Raw genomic sequence first — 18710 nt, forward strand, 5'->3', positions numbered from 1 at the left:
GCGCTCTCTAGTGGAGAGATCAGCACTGACCTGTGACCCTCATGCACACAGTGCTCTCTAGTGGAGAGATCAGCACTGACCTGTGACCCTCATGCGCACAGTGCCCTCTAGTGGAGAGATCAGCACTGACCTGTGACCCTCATGCGCACAGTGCCCTCTAGTGTAGAGATCAGCACTGACCTGTGACCCTCATGCACACAGCGCCCTCTAGAAGAGAGATCAGCACTGACCTGTGACTCATGCACACAGCGCCCTCTAGTGGAGAGATCAGCACTGACCTGTGACCCTCATGCACACAGCGCCCTCTAGTGGAGAGATCAGCACTGACCTGTGACCCTCATGCACAGCGCCCTCTAGTGGAGAGATCAGCACTGACCTGTGACCCTCATGCGCACAGCGCCCTCTAGTGGAGAGATCAGTACTGACCTGTGACCCTCACACACACAGCGCCCTCTAGTGTAGAGATCAGCACTGACCTGTGACCCTCATGCACACAGCGCCCTCTAGAAGAGAGATCAGCACTGACCTGTGACTCATGCACACAGCGCCCTCTAGTGTAGAGATCAGCACTGACCTGTGACTCTCATGCACATAGCGCCCTCTAGTGTAGAGATCAGCACTGACCTGTGACCCTCATGCACACAGCGCCCTCTAGTGGAGAGATCAGCACTGACCTGTGACTCTCATGCACATAGCGCCCTCTAGTGTAGAGATCAGCACTGACCTGTTACCCTCATGCACACAGCGCCCTCTAGTGGAGAGATCAGCACTGACCTGTGACCTTCATGGACAGCGCCCTCTAGTGGAGAGATCAGCACTGACCTGTGACCCTCATGCGCACAGCGCCCTCTAGTGGAGAGATCAGCACTGACCTGTGACCCTCACGCACACAGCGCCCTCTAGTGTAGAGATCAGCACTGACCTGTGACCCTCATGCACACAGCGCCCTCTAGAAGAGAGATCAGCACTGACCTGTGACTCATGCACACAGCGCCCTCTAGTGTAGAGATCAGCACTGACCTGTGACTCTCATGCACATAGCGCCCTCTAGTGTAGAGATCAGCACTGACCTGTGACCCTCATGCACACAGCGCCCTCTAGTGGAGAGATCAGCACTGACCTGTGACCCTCATGCACACAGCACCCTCTAGTGGAGAGATCAGCACTGACCTGTGACCCTCACGCACACAGCGCCCTCTAGTGTAGAGATCAGCACTGACCTGTGACCCTCATGCACACAGCACCCTCTAGAAGAGAGATCAGCACTGACCTGTGACTCTCATGCACATAGCGCCCTCTAGTGTAGAGATCAGCACTGACCTGTGACCCTCATGCACACAGCGACCTCTAGTGGAGAGATCAGCACTGACCTGTGACTCTCATGCACATAGCGCCCTCTAGTGTAGAGATCAGCACTGACCTGTGACCCTCATGCACACAGCGCCCTCTAGTGTAGAGATCAGCACTGACCTGTGACCCTCATGCACACAGCGCCCTCTAGTGGAGAGATCAGCACTGACCTGTGACTCTCATGCACACAGCGCCCTCTACTGGAGAGATCAGCACTGACCTGTGACTCTCATGCACACAGCGCCCTCTAGTGGAGAGATCAGCACTGACCTGTGACCCTCATGCACACAGCGCCCTCTAATGGAGAGATCAGCACTGACCTGTGATCCTCATGCACACAGCGCCCTCTAGTGGAGAGATCAGCACTGACCTGTGACTCTCATGCACATAGCGCCCTCTAGTGTAGAGATCAGCACTGACCTGTGACCCTCATGCACACAGCGCCCTCTAGTGGAGAGATCAGCACTGACCTGTGATCCTCATGCACACAGCGCCCTCTAGTGGAGAGATCAGCACTGACCTGTGACTCTCATGCACACAGCGCCCTCTAGTGGAGAGATCAGCACTGACCTGTGATCCTCATGCACACAGCGCCCTCTAGTGGAGAGATCAGCACTGACCTGTTACTCTCATGCACACAGCGCCCTCTAGTGGAGAGATCAGCACTGACCTGTGCCCCTCATGCACACAGCGCCCTCTAGTGGAGAGATCAGCACTGACCTGTGATCCTCATGCACACAGCGCCCTCTAGTGGAGAGATCAGCACTGACCTGTTACTCTCATGCACACAGCGCCCTCTAGTGGAGAGATCAGCACTGACCTGTGCCCCTCATGCACACAGCGCCCTCTAGTGGAGAGATCAGCACTGACCTGTGACTCTCATGCACATAGCGCCCTCTAGTGTAGAGATCAGCACTGACCTGTGACCCTCATGCACACAGCGACCTCTAGTGGAGAGATCAGCACTGACCTGTGACTCTCATGCACATAGCGCCCTCTAGTGTAGAGATCAGCACTGACCTGTGACCCTCATGCACACAGCGCCCTCTAGTGTAGAGATCAGCACTGACCTGTGATCCTCATGCACACAGCGCCCTCTAGTGGAGAGATCAGCACTGACCTGTGACTCTCATGCACACAGCGCCCTCTAGAAGAGAGATCAGCACTGACCTGTGCCCCTCATGCACACAGCGCCCTCTAGTGGAGAGATCAGCACTGACCTGTGATCCTCATGCACACAGCGGCCTCTAGTGGAGAGATCAGCACTGACCTGTTACTCTCATGCACACAGCGCCCTCTAGTGGAGAGATCAGCACTGACCTGTGCCCCTCATGCACACAGCGCCCTCTAGTGGAGAGATCAGCACTGACCTGTGACCCTCATGCACACAACGCCCTCTAGTGGAGAGATCAGCACTGACCTGTGACCCTCATGCGCACAGCGCTCTCTAGTGGAGAGATCAGCACTGACCTGTTACTCTCATGCACACAGCGCCCTCTAGTGGAGAGATCAGCACTGACCTGTGACCCTCATGCACATAGCGCCCTCTAGTGGAGAGATCAGCACTGACCTGTGACCCTCATGCGCACAGCGCTCTCTAGTGGAGAGATCAGCACTGACCTGTTACTCTCATGCACACAGCGCCCTCTAGTGGAGAGATCAGCACTGACCTGTGACCCTCATGCACACAGCGCCCTCTAGTGGAGAGATCAGCACTGACCTGTGATCCTCATGCACACAGCGCCCTCTAGTGGAGAGATCAGCACTGACCTGTGATCCTCATGCACACAGCGCCCTCTAGTGGAGAGATCAGCACTGACCTGTAACCCTCATGCACAGCGCCCCCTCCAGGCACATACTTGTCTCTGCTTTTCACCTATGCAGGAAGCCCAGCGAGCGCCGGGTATCAAAAAATTATACGAAACTCATAATTGTTCCTCTCCACGGAAATCTTTAGTAAAAGGCGAAAGATTTATTCGATCTGAAGAGAAACCAGAGTATAGAAAACAATGGCCGCCACCCCGGGACCGACCGCGCAGCGATCCTGGCTATATCATGGAGACCCGCCATATACTTATTGTACCGACCACCCATGTGACTGGTGACGGGCTCCCGCCTCAGAAGCAGCGAGAACCGATTGGCGGATCGAAAAAGAGACACAAGGGGAAGAGCGCAGCGCGGACACAGTGAGGCATCATGGGTATATGCAGATAACCTGCTGGGGGCGGAGTCAAAGCGCTACAGCGGAAATCAGAGCGGTGACTGTTTCCTGCCTCTACTAGGTAGATGCTGGAGTGTATGGGCGCCTGGTAGGTGTGACGTCATGTGATCACGTGTCTCCGCGGTTACGCGCCAGGTACAGAAGGTGGGAAAGCAGCGTGCACGCGGATGGGCGCTCCCGCGCTGAGGACGAGCAGGTGACGAAAGAGAGGAGCAGCAGGAGAGAGCAGGGAGTGATGGGGCGGTGTAGAGTCCAGCGGGGGATTCGGGGGCTGGGAGGGGATTATTCTGCTGGTTTGGGGGTCCTGGTAATGTATAATCTGGCTTTGGAGGGAGTTTTCTGTGTAGAGGGCACGACCTCCGTCATGGGGTCCTGAAAGATGTTCTTAGAGGTCTGGGTGGTCCGCATATGTGGGGTCCGGTCCTGTCTGTTCTGGATTATGTGATGTTCTATGGGGGGAGTCCCGTCTGTCAGTCCCGGCAGCCGCTGTCACTGGTCGGGGGGGAGTCCCGTCTGTCAGTCCCGGCAGCCGCTGTCACTGGTCGGGGGGAGTCCCGGCTGTCAGTCCCGGCAGCCGCTGTCACTGGTCGGGGGGAGTCCCGGCTGTCAGTCCCGGCAGCCACTGTCACTGGTCGGGGGGAGTCCCGTCTTGTCAGTCCCGGCAGCCGCTGTCACTGGTCGGGGGGAGTCCCGGCTGTCAGTCCCGGCAGCCGCTGTCACTGGTCGGGGGAGTCCCGGCTGTCAGTCCCGGCAGCCGCTGTCACTGGTCGGGGTTGTCCCGTCTGTCAGTCCCGGCAGCCGCTGTTATTGGTCGGGGGGAGTCCCGTCTGTCAGTCCCGGCAGCTGCTGTCACTGGTCGGGGGGAGTCCCGTCTGTCAGTCCCGGCAGCCGCTGTCACTGGTCGGGGGGAGTCCCGTCTGTCAGTCCTGGCAGCTGCTGTCACTGGTCGGGGGGGGAGTCCCATCTGTCAGTCCCGGCAGCCGCTGTCACTGGTCGGGGGGAGTCCCGTCTGTCAGTCCCGGCAGCCGCTGTCACTGGTCGGGGGGAGTCCCAGCTGTCAGTCCCGGCAGCCGCTGTCACTGGTCGGGGGGAGTCCCGGCTGTCAGTCCCGGCAGCCGCTGTCACTGGTCGGGGGGAGTCCCGGCTGTCAGTCCCGGCAGCCGCTGTCACTGGTCGGGGGGAGTCCCGTCTGTCAGTCCCGGCAGCCGCTGTCACTGGTTGGGGGGAGTCCCGGCTGTCAGTCCTGGCAGCCGCTGTCACTGGTCGGGGGAGTCCCGGCAGCCGCTGTCACTGGTCGGGGTTGTCCCGTCTGTCAGTCCCGGCAGCCGCTGTTATTGGTCGGGGGGAGTCCCGTCTGTCAGTCCCGGCAGCTGCTGTCACTGGTCGGGGGGAGTCCCGTCTGTCAGTCCCGGCAGCCGCTGTCACTGGTCGGGGGGAGTCCCGTCTGTCAGTCCCGGCAGCCGCTGTCATTGGTCGGGGGGGAGTCCAGTATGTCAGTCCTGGCAGCTGCTGTCACTGGTCGGGGGGATCCCATCTGTCAGTCCCGGCAGCCGCTGTCACTGGTCGGGGTTGTCCCATCTGTCAGTCCCGGCAGCCGCTGTTAATGGTCGGGGGGAGTCCCGTATGTCAGTCCTGGCAGCTGCTGTCACTGGTTGGGGGGAGTCCCTTCTGTCAGTCCCGGCAGCCGCTGTCACTGGTCGGGGGGAGTCCCGTCTGTCAGTCCCGGCAGCCGCTGTCACTGGTCGGGGGGAGTCCCGTCTGTCAGTCCCGGCAGCCGCTGTCACTGGTCGGGGGGAGTCCCGTCTGTCAGTCCCGGCAGCCGCTGTCACTGGTCCGAGGGAGTCCCGTCTGTCAGCCCCGCAGCCGCTGTCACTGGTCGGGGGGAGTCCCGTCTGTCAGTCCCGGCAGCCGCTGTCACTGGTCGGGGGGAGTCCCGTCTGTCAGTCCCGGCAGCCGCAGTCACTGGTTGGGGGGAGTCCCGTCTGTCAGTCCCGGCAGCCGCTGTCACTGGTCGGGGGGAGTCCCGTTTGTCAGTCCCGGACGCCGCTATCACAGCAGAATAGTGACTGCAGCTCTGGAGGATAAGACACAATGTAACGGCAGAAAACATGACAAACTTTTCACAGTGACATGTTGTTTCTTTTTGCACTGCTGCTGCTTCCACCGTTCTTGGAGTCTCTCGGGATGTTCTGCAGCAGCTGTACATTAGAGAAGTGCAGCCTTCTGCGGTGTAACAGGACGTACATAGACACGTGAGGAAATCAGTGCCGCTGGTCACATCTCCTTTATTGTGCACGGTATTATATACAGGCTTTCTGGCCGCTCCTGTAATATTCACGCTCAGTAGATGTGGGATCAGCGGCGTCCTCCGTGTAGTCACAGTTTCTCCGGAGCTGTCACTCTGTCACTTCCTTAACTGCATAAAAAATATATATATAAAATAACAGGATTTCACACAGATGTCTGAAGCTGATCGCACACAAGATATTTATCTGCAGATCGCTGGCAGATCTGACACAATGTATCTGGATCTGCAGATAGAGATGGTGGCGGCGGCTCCGGCACTCACCGCGGGGGATGTTCACTTGGTTGGACACCAGAACGTCCACTTGTATCGGATCCAACTTCATGTACAACATGTCGGCATTCTCCTGCAGGGACACAATGTGTACGATGTGAGGGACCTGCTGCCCTTATGTTGTCATTTCTGGGGTGCAGCATTAGGGATCCCTACAGCTGGGATCTGGCAGCACATGGACGACAGCCATAATGGTGGAGACGTGGGACTCGGCTGTGGTGGTCTCAGCTCAGCACCCCGCAGTGTGGAAACTGAAAATGGTAACCGCAGTCGATGCGAGACTTGACCCGTCTGACACGTAACCGCGCCGATTCCCTACATTTAGGGCTCGTTCAGACCAGAGTATACTACGCCGTCCATGATGAACGAAATAACAGTGACAGACGGGTGATGGGGAGCGGACAGGATGGGGGGTTGCGCCGGCTTCGGTGACATGACAGAACCCGCATCTTACCATCAGCATCTGGAAGAGCTTCTCCCCAATGGCGAGCCTCACTTGTTCCTCAACAACTGGGGACACAGATGCAAAGTACTGAAAAGTGAGGAAGAATCAGCAGATCAGATCCGATCGGTCACTGACAGCAGCCAATGAGATCGCAGCACGACACCCAATGAGAGCACAATTCTGATGGGCTGTGGAGTGTGAGCGCCGGAATGAGGTGAAACAAGAGCGCACCGCAGTCTACACTCCACTCACATCTGGAAGTAGTGCGGGTGTCAGGTGTGGGATAACCTGCGGATCTCACCTGCACGGCGAGGCTGGCCTGTCTCTGACTCTCCGTGTGATCCATGTTTCCCATGACGTACAGCAGGTGATGTACAACCCTCAGCCGGATCATCTGGTCACACAGCTCGGAGGACTCCCGCGCCAACATCCTAGGGGGAGAAGTAGCGGCTGACGTCACGGCACGTCGTACACCAGAGACCTGTTTCTTCCCAGCTAATGCTAAACTACAACTCCCAACATACAAGACAGTCACAAACTGGGTAGTAGTAGTTCAATCATAGCTGGGGAATAACAATGTGCACCCGTTCTGCACTTACCCTACAGCCCGGGCACAGGCCGCCTGCTGGACGAAGGCGGGTAAAGGGGCTGAGATGACGGGCGCATCGGGATCTGAAGAGGAAAAACAAGGATTTCTGTGCAAATTGTAAAAGAAGAAAAGGGTCCCATGGGAGTTATAGGGGTTCACAATGGTGCACGGGCCACGGCAGTGATGCCATCAATGTTCTGCCAGTCAGGAATATGCCCCCGGCTGATATTTCTAGGGTGAGACATCGGAGAACAGAATTGTCCACATGTCGGTCACTCACCTTCTAAGATCCGAGGTTTCGCCCTCCCACCGTCCTTCCATGATGGTCTCAGCAGCTTCACAATTCCCTGCAATAAATCCGGTCGAACCTCCGTCCTCGTCAATTCTTTGATCAACTGCAACGCTGCAACACAAGAGAAAGTGACACTATAGAGAAATGTTCTTTCCCATCACAACTTGTCTCTGCTTTTCACCAGTGCAGGAAGCCCAGCGAGCGCCGGGCATCAAAAAATTATACGAAACTCATAATTGTTCCTCTCCACGGAAATCTTTAGTAAAAGGCGAAAGATTTATTCGATCTGAAGAGAAACCAGAGTATAGAGAGGAGAGCGGCCGGCGTCACCCGGAGCCTGCGCTGCGCTCATCACACCCGCGGAGAGGACGGCTCCTGGATGGATTGTGGGGTCACCTCCTCCGGCCCCCGGACACAATGTATCTGATCTGTTACTGAACGTTACCACAAAAACTAACGAAAAATAATGATAAAACGTTACAACTCTGAGGACGGGTCAGGTGCATCCTGGGAGATATGCAAATCACTGCAGGAGGCGGGGCGTCACATGGCTGCAGAGAACTTTCCATCTGTCCTTCCGCAGCTCTTATTCCTTCCTCTCAGAATCACATTTATAGGGTCTGAGCAGTGACCGAGACCCCCCGACTCTGTGATGTTCTCAGACCAGAACTTTGTGTGTGCGTGGGCTCAGGATACATAACTGATCATCTGCAGGAGTCTATACATATAATGAATATAGAAGTGATCATCTGCGGCCTCATGTCACAGCGCCCCGCATAGCTTATCGTCTGCTGCCCTCTTGTGGACATTTATAGACACTACGCTTTCACATGTATCAGCCACTGTCATACTGCAGACGATCATTATTACTATCTGTACACATATATTTCTGGTATTTATGATATATATAATCGGCGCGGTGCACTTTATATATCTATAGAATTGGATTCCATTAAATATCACATTGCACTTTAGGAGTTTATATTGTGCTGATTACAGAAGAGGCCCCTACGCAGCCCAATCGCTCATCACAATGCACAACCCATCTGTTTTGGAGCTGGTAGGGGCCCCTTATTGCCTCCTGGGCCCCTGTGTGGCTGCGCAGGTTGCACCAATGCTAGCTCTGCCCATGGGTTATTATTTGCTGCCATTTTTCTACCCAAGATCATTATTTCCATCATATCTATTATAAAGTGTCATTTCCTCTTCTACCTTTAAGTTATCCTTCTCTGTCTATCGTCCTACACGTGCCCTCCGTTCCACAAATGACCTAAGACTAACATCCCCCATAATCTGAACCTTGCACCTCCGGCTCCAAGACTTCTCTCGTGCTGCGCCAGTTCTCTGGAATGCTCTACCCCAGGCGATCCGATTGATGCCTAGCCCCGGTGTCTTCAAGCGCGCTTTAAAAACCCATCTCTTTAAACAAGCCGACCACCTCAAATACCCAGTAAACTAACTTTCCCCTGTTCCCTCCTAAATACTATTCAGAATCTGCCCCCTACTGTTCATTTGTTTCTACACCCTCCATGCACACGATAACTGCACTCGGTAATTGAGTATTGCACGTATACTGGCTGATGACCGGATCATACAGCTTTATATGATAATCCCGACTTATTATAATTGCCAGACCTGAAATAACAAGCACTTTCCACCTATTGTGTCCCCCCATTTCCTTGTAGAATGTAAGCAGCGAGCAGCCGGACCCTCGCTCCTAATGTAACTGTTCACTGTCTCACCTTGTATTGAATTTATTGTCTGTACATGTCCCCGCTTAACTGTAAAGCGCTGCGGAATATGTTGGCGCTATATAAATAAAAATTATTATGACTATTCAGATTTGCAGTCAGATGGTTTCCTGTGATGACTCTCGGCCTCGGCTCATTACTTTCTTGTTGTTTTGTGTTGACGTCTTATAATAGCTATTATCTGCAGGGGCGATTATTATCTATTTATTATCGGTGGTCATCGGCCGTCATACAGATAACGCAGCTCTTCTGATCTATAAGATCTTCATCTCCAGAGGAGTGGGGAGAGGGGGGGCACAGGGAGAGTGAGTGTGGGGGAGGGGGCACAGGGAGAGTGAGTGTGGGGGAGGGGGCACAGGCTCGACCTCCACTCCATGCAGAGCTCTCAAGATGATTTAACAAGAAGCCCACAGCCGCTCTGTCTGTCCTTCCTGCAACGCCCCCTACAGCCGGAGCAAAGACCTGCACCCAGAACTGCCGACCACCTGCACTAAGAGGTGGCAGAGCTGCCACGTGCATATCTGCAGGAGCACCGATATACTGCAACACGATCCCGTGTGCACACCGCATATAACGCCATCAGCGCTGACACTGGAGATTATAATGCCACATTATCGCTGCACTCACCTTCATACTGCACCTCCATGTGCATGGACTGCAGCGCCCCCAGCAGCGGATCCACAATGGCCGGATGAGGCGTCTGTACAATGTCCTGGATGGGAGAAATCACAATCCAGGTTCAGGCCGGCGCAGATGTTCCTCCAGTGATGGAATCGGGGTCTTGTTAATGACGGTTTGGCGTAAGCAGCGCTTTGCCCCATGATTGTGCTCATAGCTTTAGGCCACGGCCCCACTATCAGTATAAGGCCACGGCCCCACTATCAGTATAAGGCCGCGGCCCCACTATCAGTATTCGGTTAGTATTTTTTCTCAGGAGCCAAAACCAGATGAGGAACAATCAGAGAAAAGGAATAATAGAAACAAGTCACCAATTCTGCATTTATCACCCACTGCTGAGAACAAATACTGACCGGATACTGATAGTGGGGCCGTGGCCTTATAACGATAGTGGGGCCGTGGCTTTATACCGATAGTGGGGCCGTGGCTTTATACCGATAGTGGGGCCGTGGCTTTATACCGATAGTGGGGCCGTGGCCTTATACCGATAGTGGGGCCATGGCCTTATACCGATAGTGAGGGGCCGTGGCCTTATACTGATAGTGGGGCCAAGGCCTTATACTGATAGTGGGGCCGTGGCCTTATACTGATAGTGGGGCTGTGGCCTTTGGCCGATTTGCTGCAGATTTAATAAGCGTCACCTGCAGCCGTTCACTGAGCGTCCATCTCCAGTTGTCTCCGTCCTTCTATTCTCGGTCGTGCAGCACGACGCCCGACTACGCCTGACCCCGGGGCGATGTTACGTGGGCGATTACTAACGGTTAGAGAAGATAGTGAGCGGCGTCCCGATGCAAGCGGCAGAAGAATCAGCGGCCGCGGCATTAGGAGCAGTTACAGGAAGCCGCATAGGACTGAGCATGTGCGGGCACCCTGCTTTACACTGCTGCGCAGCAGGATCACTGTTTACAGCACTTTTTCAGTCCCAGTTGGAATCCACCTGTAAAAGGCGTCGTGTGCTCAAATCTTAAAGGGATTTTCCACAGTTGCGGAAACTTTTTTTTTTTGTACTTAAATGCAAATAATCGGGGCTAAGAATAATGTCTGCAATTGTGTTTCATTCCAAATGTTCCCCGTTGCTTCTTGTAGCCGCCATATTCCCCCGTCCATTGCTGGCTGCAGGAGCAGGTACCGGGGGCGGCCACGTTCTCCTTATTGATAAGATGTGGTGGGGACCTGATTGGTGGCGCTGACTATTATACAGACGGCACAGACAATGGCAGCTGGTAGAGGAATATGTGACCACACCGCCCATCGGTGCACAAACCCCAGCTGATCAGAAGAGCAGGATCTGGCCCGACGCATTATTACATTTCCGCCAATTTATAATGGGCGAGCGCTGTAACGGCGCAATCTTTGACCTCATTGGTAAATGTGTAACTTTTTGCACTAAAAGGTTATAAAAAGGGTCGAAGACATGAAAGACGACTTGCATTTCTGTTGCAAAGAATTTGACATAAAACCAGCAACAAATACCACGAGACTAAAAAGAAAAGTCGCATTAAAAAAAAAAAAATGTAGCGCAGGAAATGCTGCGAAGGAAAAATACTGAAAGCACTGACAATCTGCCCTTAGAAAAAGAAAACGCGCCACTGGTCAAATAAGGCAAAGTAACGTGGGCCGAGGGTTTGGTGCTAATGTAAAATGCTGCGCCTTTTTTTGCCAAAAAGTAGATGGAAAAACGCATCAAAATCACTTTGAACGAACCCTAAAGCCCCATGAGGACGAGCTCAGTGCACTGCATCTACCGGTGTGGTGGATAGAACAGGCTCCCACTATGTTTTGGACCTGTTCACGCGCCCCTTTCCTTGTTCACGCGCCCCTTTCCTTGTTCACGCGCCCCTTTCCTTGTTCACGCGCCCCTTTCCTTGTTCACGCGCCCGCTTCCTTGTTTACGCGCCCCTTTACTTTTTCGCGCGCCCCTTTCCTTGTTCGTGCGCCCGCTTCATTTTTCATGGCTCGCTTCCTTTTTCGCACACCCGTTTCTTTTCTCATCTTTTAGCGGCAGATAAGAGTCTGGTGAGTTGAGGTCGGGAGACCCGCGGCCGGTCTGGACATCTCGGTCTGTACTCGGACTGTGAGTCACAGGCGTCTGAATTTGCCCTTAGTCTGACCATCACGGTCACAGTGCGCTCCGCACCTCAGGTCTGATTCAGGAAACCTGTGGCCGGTCTGGACATTGTGGTTCGTACTCTGAATGGTGGACAGAGGAAACCTACGTAACGCGTCAAGTTGGAGCGGAGAAGATGAGCACATCTACACACAAGATTCCCAGGACCTCGGTGCAGCATCCATGTCAGTCCCGTGGTGCAGTGTCCATGTCAGTCCCCCGGTGCAGTGTCCATGTCAGTCCCCCGGTGCAGTGTCCATGTCAGTCCCCTGGTGCAGCATCCATGTCAGTCCCGTGGTGCAGTATCCATGTCAGTCCCGTGGTGCAGTGTCCATGTCAGTCCCCTGGTGCAGCGTCCATGTCAGTCCCATGGTGCAGCGTCCATGTCAGTCCCCTGGTGCAGCATCCATGTCAGTCCCCCGGTGCAGTATCCATGTCAGTCCCGTGGTGCAGTGTCCATGTCAGTCCCCTGGTGCAGCGTCCATGTCAGTCCCATGGTGCAGCGTCCATGTCAGTCCCCTGGTGCAGCATCCATGTCAGTCCCGTGGTGCAGTGTCCATGTCAGTCCCGTGGTGCAGTGTCCATGTCAGTCCCCCGGTGCAGCGTTCATGTCAGTCCCCCGGTGTAGAATCCATGTCAGTCCCGTGGTGCAGCGTCCATGTCAGTCCCCCGGTGTAGCATCCATGTCAGTCCCGTGGTGCAGCGTCCATGTCAGTCCCCTGGTGCAGCATCCATGTCAGTCCCCCGCAGAGGCTGGACCAGGAGTATTGGCGGCATGCTGCGTGACACAAATCATGGCGTCACAGGGGCCTTGTAAACACTGCAGGCGACCAGGACGGCCGCAGGACCACGGCGGGCCACCACGGAGAACCCACGTGGACGGCGATTTAGGGCCCCACACCTCACTCTGCTCAGCTGTGGGAGGTAGCGGGTCACGTTGGAGGTGTTTATATTGGGGCAGCGCTTACCTGGACGATGCGGAGGGTCTGTAGAGACAGGTGCTGAGCCTTCGGGGAGGCGCAGGGTAAGAGGGCGATCAGACCCTTGTACACTTGGCTCTGGTACTTGGGGTTCCCATGAGCGAGCAGCTCCAGTAAGATCTGCGCCTGTTCCTGAGTCGCCTCCATCTTGGCATTTGCGAGACATTCAGCGACCGCACGGACTCCTGCCGGGAGGTGGAGGATGGGGGTTATATCTCTCCGGGGATGAGAGGAGTAATTATGGCGCAGGATCTCCGCACTCACCGTAACTCTCACAGATCAGCTCTTTGTATTTGTGTCCGGCTGTTCCCAAAATCTGTAGGATCCTGAGCGCCTCCATCTTGTGCTCTTCGTTCAACTGCTTCAAGCCCAAGATTTCAAGTAGCGTGAGAATCCCCCCGACCTCCACAAACTCCACCTTGTAACGACCGCTGCAGGTGAAAACCGGGAGAGGTGAGACTTTCCAAGACCCCAGAGGCTGGAGACTCGTCCTGCCCTATTTCTGCTTATAAACCCCTGTAAGGCCACGTTCACACGCTCAGGATCTTACATCAGTATTTGTTCCTCCACTGGTTTTCACTTACAATCAGAGAAAAGGTATAATAGAAACACATCACCACTTCTGTATTATCACCCACTCCTGGTTTTAGCTACAAATACTGATGTAAAATATTGACCGAATACTGAAGTGTGAACGCGGCCTTACACTGATCCAGTCCGTGCCGTCCCTGAAAGGAGCAGAAATCCCTCTCCAATCCCGGGCTCCAGGCTGCTCTTTTAGTCATGAACGGGGAGGAAACACATTAATAACGAGCTTCAATGGAGCACAGGAAGCCAGAAAGTTAAAGAAGCTCAAAGGTCCCGAAGAATCAAACAGAAACTGTAAAAAGCTTAGAAAAGGCGAAGAGCGCTCCTCGAAGTCTCAAAGAAAGAGACTGCACAAAAGCTTTATGGCTTTTGATGTTTCCCACCATGTTCACATGGGAATGTGATGCTTTTCATGAATCTGACGCTCCTTACGCTGAATGGCGTAAGATTTGTGGTAAGACGCACGCAATGGCGCACACGGAAGCACGTATAGAGCGCACACGGAGGCACGTATGGAGAGCACACACGGAGGCACGTATGGAGAGCGCACACGGAGGCACGTATGGAGAGCGCACACGGAGGCACGTATAGAGGGCACACGGAGGCACGTTTGGAGAGCGCACACGGAGGCACGTATAGAGCGCACACGGAGGCACATATAGAGCGCACACAGAGGCACATATAGAGCGCACACGGAAGCACGTATAGAGCACACACGGAGGCACACAATGGAGTGCACACAAAGGCGCACAGGGAGGCACATATGGAGCGCACAATGGCGCCTGGTGTCTGATGTGTTACTGTATCATTGTGCCGCCCCGAGACCAGCAAGACACAGACGATACACCTGGGTTTTCTTCAATTTCTGTCGCGCGTCACTGAGAATTGCCACGTGGGGCCATTTACTTGTATGACACCATGCAACCGGCACACAGAGGAACGGAGCTGCCGCCCCAAAGATCGCGCGTTCCCCAGCCCAAATATAACAATGTACCCGCGGCATAATGGACTGTTCTCAGTGGCCCAGAACCCAGTCTAGCTGGAGACCCCCGGGCCAGACCCTCAGCCCAGAGCAGGCTCCACCGAGCGCAGGATAGAGAGAGTACAGGAAAGAGAGAGCGCAGGATAGAGAGAGCGCAGTATAGAGAGTGCAGGAATGAGAGCGCAGGAATGAGAGTGCAGGAATGAGACCGCACCGACGGCCCGGCAGATAATTACCTGTTCGCTGCTGACAGAAATATCGATAGAGATCGGAGGATTTCCTGCAGACACGTCCCAAACATATAACTGCAGGGAAGATAAGAAAGCAAAACCGCACGAAAGACACAAAGCCTGGAGAGAAGACGGGTACTGTGCAGAGTATACAGGAGAGAAGAGGGGTACTGTGCAGAGTATACAGGAGAGAAGACGGGTACTGTGCAGAGTATACAGGAGAGAAGAGGGGTACTGTGCAGAGTATACAGGAGAGAAGAGGGGTACTGTGCAGAGTATACAGGAGAGAAGACGGGTACTGTGCAGAGTATACAGGAGAGAAGAGGGGTACTGTGCAGAGTATACAGGAGAGAAGAGGGGTACTGTGCAGAGTATACAGGAGAGAAGACGGGTACTGTGCAGTGTATACAGGAGAGAAGAGGGGTATTGTGCAGTGTATACAGGAGAGAAGACGGGTACTGTGCAGAGTATACAGGAGAGAAGAGGGGTACTGTGCAGAGTATACAGGAGAGAAGAGGGGTACTGTGCAGAGTATACAGGAGAGAAGACGGGTACTGTGCAGAGTATACAGGAGAGAAGACGGGTACTGTGCAGAGTATACAGGAGAGAAGAGGGGTACTGTGCAGAGTATACAGGAGAGAAGACGGGTACTGTGCAGAGTATACAGGAGAGAAGACGGGTACTGTGCAGAGTATACAGGAGAGAAGAGGGGTACTGTGCAGAGTATACAGGAGAGAAGACGGGTACTGTGCAGTGTATACAGGAGAGAAGATGGGTACTGTGCAGTGTATACAGGAGAGAAGAGGGGTATTGTGCAGTGTATACAGGAGAGAAGACGGGTACTGTGCAGAGTATACAGGAGAGAAGAGGGGTACTGTGCAGAGTATACAGGAGAGAAGAGGGGTACTGTGCAGTGTATACAGGAGAGAAGACGGGTACTGTGCAGTGTATACAGGAGAGAAGAGGGGTACTGTGCAGTGTATACAGGAGAGAAGAGGGGTACTGTGCAGTGTATACAGGAGAGAAGAGGGGTACTGTGCAGTGTATACAGGAGAGAAGACGGGTACTGTGCAGTGTATACAGGAGAGAAGATGGGTACTGTGCAGTGTATACAGGAGAGAAGATGGGTACTGTGCAGAGTATACAGGAGAGAAGAGGGGTACTGTGCAGTGTATACAGGAGAGAAGACGGGTACTGTGCAGAGTATACAGGAGAGAAGACGGGTACTGTGCTGAGTATACAGGAGAGAAGACGGGTACTGTGCAGTGTATACAGGAGAGAAGACGGGTACTGTGCTGAGTATACAGGAGAGAAGACGGGTACTGTGCAGTGTATACAGGAGAGAAGACGGGTACTGTGCAGTGTATACAGGAGAGAAGGCGGGTACTGTGCAGTGTATATATGCAGGAACAGTGGTATTGTGCAGTATATAGTATATACAGGAGCAGTGGTATTGTGTTTTTTTGTTTTTTTTCCCCCTATTTTAGTGTTCAAAGCGTTCTATTTAACTGTTTTATGACCTCTTTGTTTAACATTGGGTGTTGATTACCCAGCATAGCATTGCCAGCTCTGGACTTTTGCTAATTGACTAATTACTCAGTATGACTAACTGGTGGTGGATTTTAGTAGACATTTCATTTCATATATATTCAGCTCTGGCTCGGGATAGCAAGCGTGCTGGGTCACGCATGCAATAGATTTGAAGTGCAATAGTTAAAAGTGCAGTTATACATGGCAGTTGGGCAGGAGACAGGTAAGGTGCATAAGATATTTATACAAACATGCTTCTTGGTCAGACATACTGCATTATGCATTAGTCTTATCAATCTGCTTTTTATTTGTTTTCACTTCTGCTTACTCACAACTCACCCGCCCTTTAACACATTCTGTGCACTCACTCTATATCAGCCCCTCCCTTCTCCCATGTATAACTCTGAGGCTCTACTGGCATTCCTCACCCACTGCAAACCATCCTCTACCTCCATACAGCACTCAAAATGTTCATACAAATCATTGCACCACCTGCTCTTTCTCTTCTTTCTCCTTTTACTAGTCGCAGGCGACATCTCCCCCAACCCTGGGACCCCTCCACTAGCATACATTACTCTCCTCCAGCTGCATATAGAAACCCTGCTAATCTTATTAACGTTCAGTGCATGCCCTCTCCTATCGATTTCCATTGTGCTCTCTGGAACGCACGGTCTGTGTGTAACAAACTAACTTACATCCATGATTTTTTCCTCTCTAATTCCCTTAACCTTCTGGCTATTACAGAAACCTGGATCCAGCATTCAGACACCACCGCAGCTGCTGCTCTCTCGTTTGGTGGGCTGAACTTTTCACATACCGCCAGACCTGGCAACAGACAGGGTGGAGGTGTTGGTCTGCTCCTTTCCTCACAATGTGCTTTCCAGGTCATCCCCCCGGTTCCTTCACTTATGTTTCCTTCCTTTGAAGTCCACACCATCAGACTCTTTAAACCCTTCTCCCTGCGAGTGGCGGTTGTGTATCGCCCTCCAGGCTCCTCCCGCCAGTTCCTGGATCACTTTGCCACCTGGCTTCCTCACTTTCTATCCTGTGACGTCCCCACCATCATCAGGGGAGACTTTAACATCCCCATCAATGATCTCCTCTCCCAACCTGCCTCTCATCTACTCTCTCTAACCTCTTCATTCCATCTCTCACAGGTTACTAATTCTCCTACGCATGAAGACGGGAATACTCTGGACCTGGTTTTCTCCCGTCCCTGCTCGCTGGATGACTTTACCAACTCCCCTCTCCCGCTCTCGGACCACAACCTTCTTTCCTTCTCTGTTAAGAATTGTCTCCTCACCCGGGACACCCCCACTTACCATACTTATAGGGATACACGTACCATTAATACCCAGCAGCTTATGGACAATCTCCACACATCTTTAGCCCCCATCTCCTCCCTCTCCTGTCCGGACTTAGCATTGTCACACTACAATAATACACTGCAGAGTGTCCTAGATGAAGCCGCATCTTCTACACGCCGAAAGACCCGACAGACAACGGCAGCCCTGGCACACGATGCAAACACGCTTTCTTCAGCGTTGCTCAAGGTGTGCTGAGCGTCAGTGGAGAAAATCTCTTTTAGAAGAGGACTTCATCCACTATAAATTCATTCTCAAACCCTATAACGCTGCCCTTCATCTGGCCAAACAATCCTACTTCACCCCCCTCATCACTTCAATGTCCAACAATCCAAAACGACTTTTCGAAACCTTAAACTCCCTCCTGAGCCCTAAAGCACAGACCCCCACCACGAACCTCAGAGGAGAGGATCTGGCCACTTATTTCCTAGAAAAAATCCACCACATCCATCAGGACATCTCAGCCCAATCTCCTCAGTGCCTGGATCCCCTTCCCTGCCGCACTTCAAGCTCACTAGCCATCTTTGAGCCTGTTACAGAAGAAGGAGTTACCCGGCTCCTCATTTCTTCTCGACCTACAACCTGCAGCAGTGACCCCATTCCTTCACATCTCCTGCAGTCTCTCTCACCGGTGGTCACCACCCACCTGACTAAAATATTTAACCTCTCTCTTTCTTCAGGTATCTTTCCCTCCTCATTTAACCATGCCATCATAACTCCTTTACTTAAAAAGCCATCCCTGGACCAGAACTGCACTGCTAACTACAGACCTGTCTCTAATCTTCCTTTCATCTCTAAACTCCTGGAACGCCTGGTCCACTGCCGTCTAATCCACTATCTCTCAGATAACTCTCTCCTCGACCCTCTACAATCTGGTTTCCGCTCCTTACATTCCACTGAAACTGTCTCTAATGATCTACTAACAGCTAAATCTAATGGTCACTGCTCCCTGCTGATCTCCTGGATCTCTCTGCAGCATTCGACACTGTGGATCACCAGCTCCTCCTCACTATGCTCCGCTCTAT

At 53.3% G+C, this 18710-nt stretch overlaps 1 protein-coding gene and 2 non-coding genes across 3 annotated transcripts in view; all 3 read right to left on the reverse strand.

Annotated features, from left to right (window-relative positions):
* Positions 1-3236: 3236 nt before the first annotated feature.
* LOC141160495 (U5 spliceosomal RNA) lies at positions 3237-3351 on the reverse strand. The gene has a single exon (XR_012250252.1). It is a non-coding gene; the product is annotated as a U5 spliceosomal RNA (small nuclear RNA).
* Positions 3352-5836: 2485 nt separating this feature from the next.
* Positions 5837-18710, reverse strand: part of ARMH1 (armadillo like helical domain containing 1) — a 40861-nt gene continuing 27987 nt past the window's right edge. The window contains exons 3-12 of the mRNA XM_073644024.1: positions 14798-14866; positions 13256-13422; positions 12980-13176; positions 9854-9938; positions 7464-7586; positions 7194-7266; positions 6896-7025; positions 6604-6681; positions 6141-6222; positions 5837-5987 (exon numbers count right to left, since the gene is read on the reverse strand). Coding sequence (XP_073500125.1) covers positions 5968-5987; positions 6141-6222; positions 6604-6681; positions 6896-7025; positions 7194-7266; positions 7464-7586; positions 9854-9938; positions 12980-13176; positions 13256-13422; positions 14798-14866 — 1024 coding nt within the window. The 3' untranslated portion in view covers positions 5837-5967. The remainder of the gene's footprint in view (positions 5988-6140; positions 6223-6603; positions 6682-6895; positions 7026-7193; positions 7267-7463; positions 7587-9853; positions 9939-12979; positions 13177-13255; positions 13423-14797; positions 14867-18710) is intronic.
* LOC141160488 (U5 spliceosomal RNA) lies at positions 7667-7781 on the reverse strand. The gene has a single exon (XR_012250245.1). It is a non-coding gene; the product is annotated as a U5 spliceosomal RNA (small nuclear RNA).

Source organism: Phyllobates terribilis, unplaced genomic scaffold (genome assembly GCF_046119375.1).
Source record: "Phyllobates terribilis strain yellow unplaced genomic scaffold, ASM4611937v1 Scaffold_8__6_contigs__length_399053987, whole genome shotgun sequence".
Lineage (NCBI taxonomy): Eukaryota > Metazoa > Chordata > Amphibia > Anura > Dendrobatidae > Phyllobates > Phyllobates terribilis.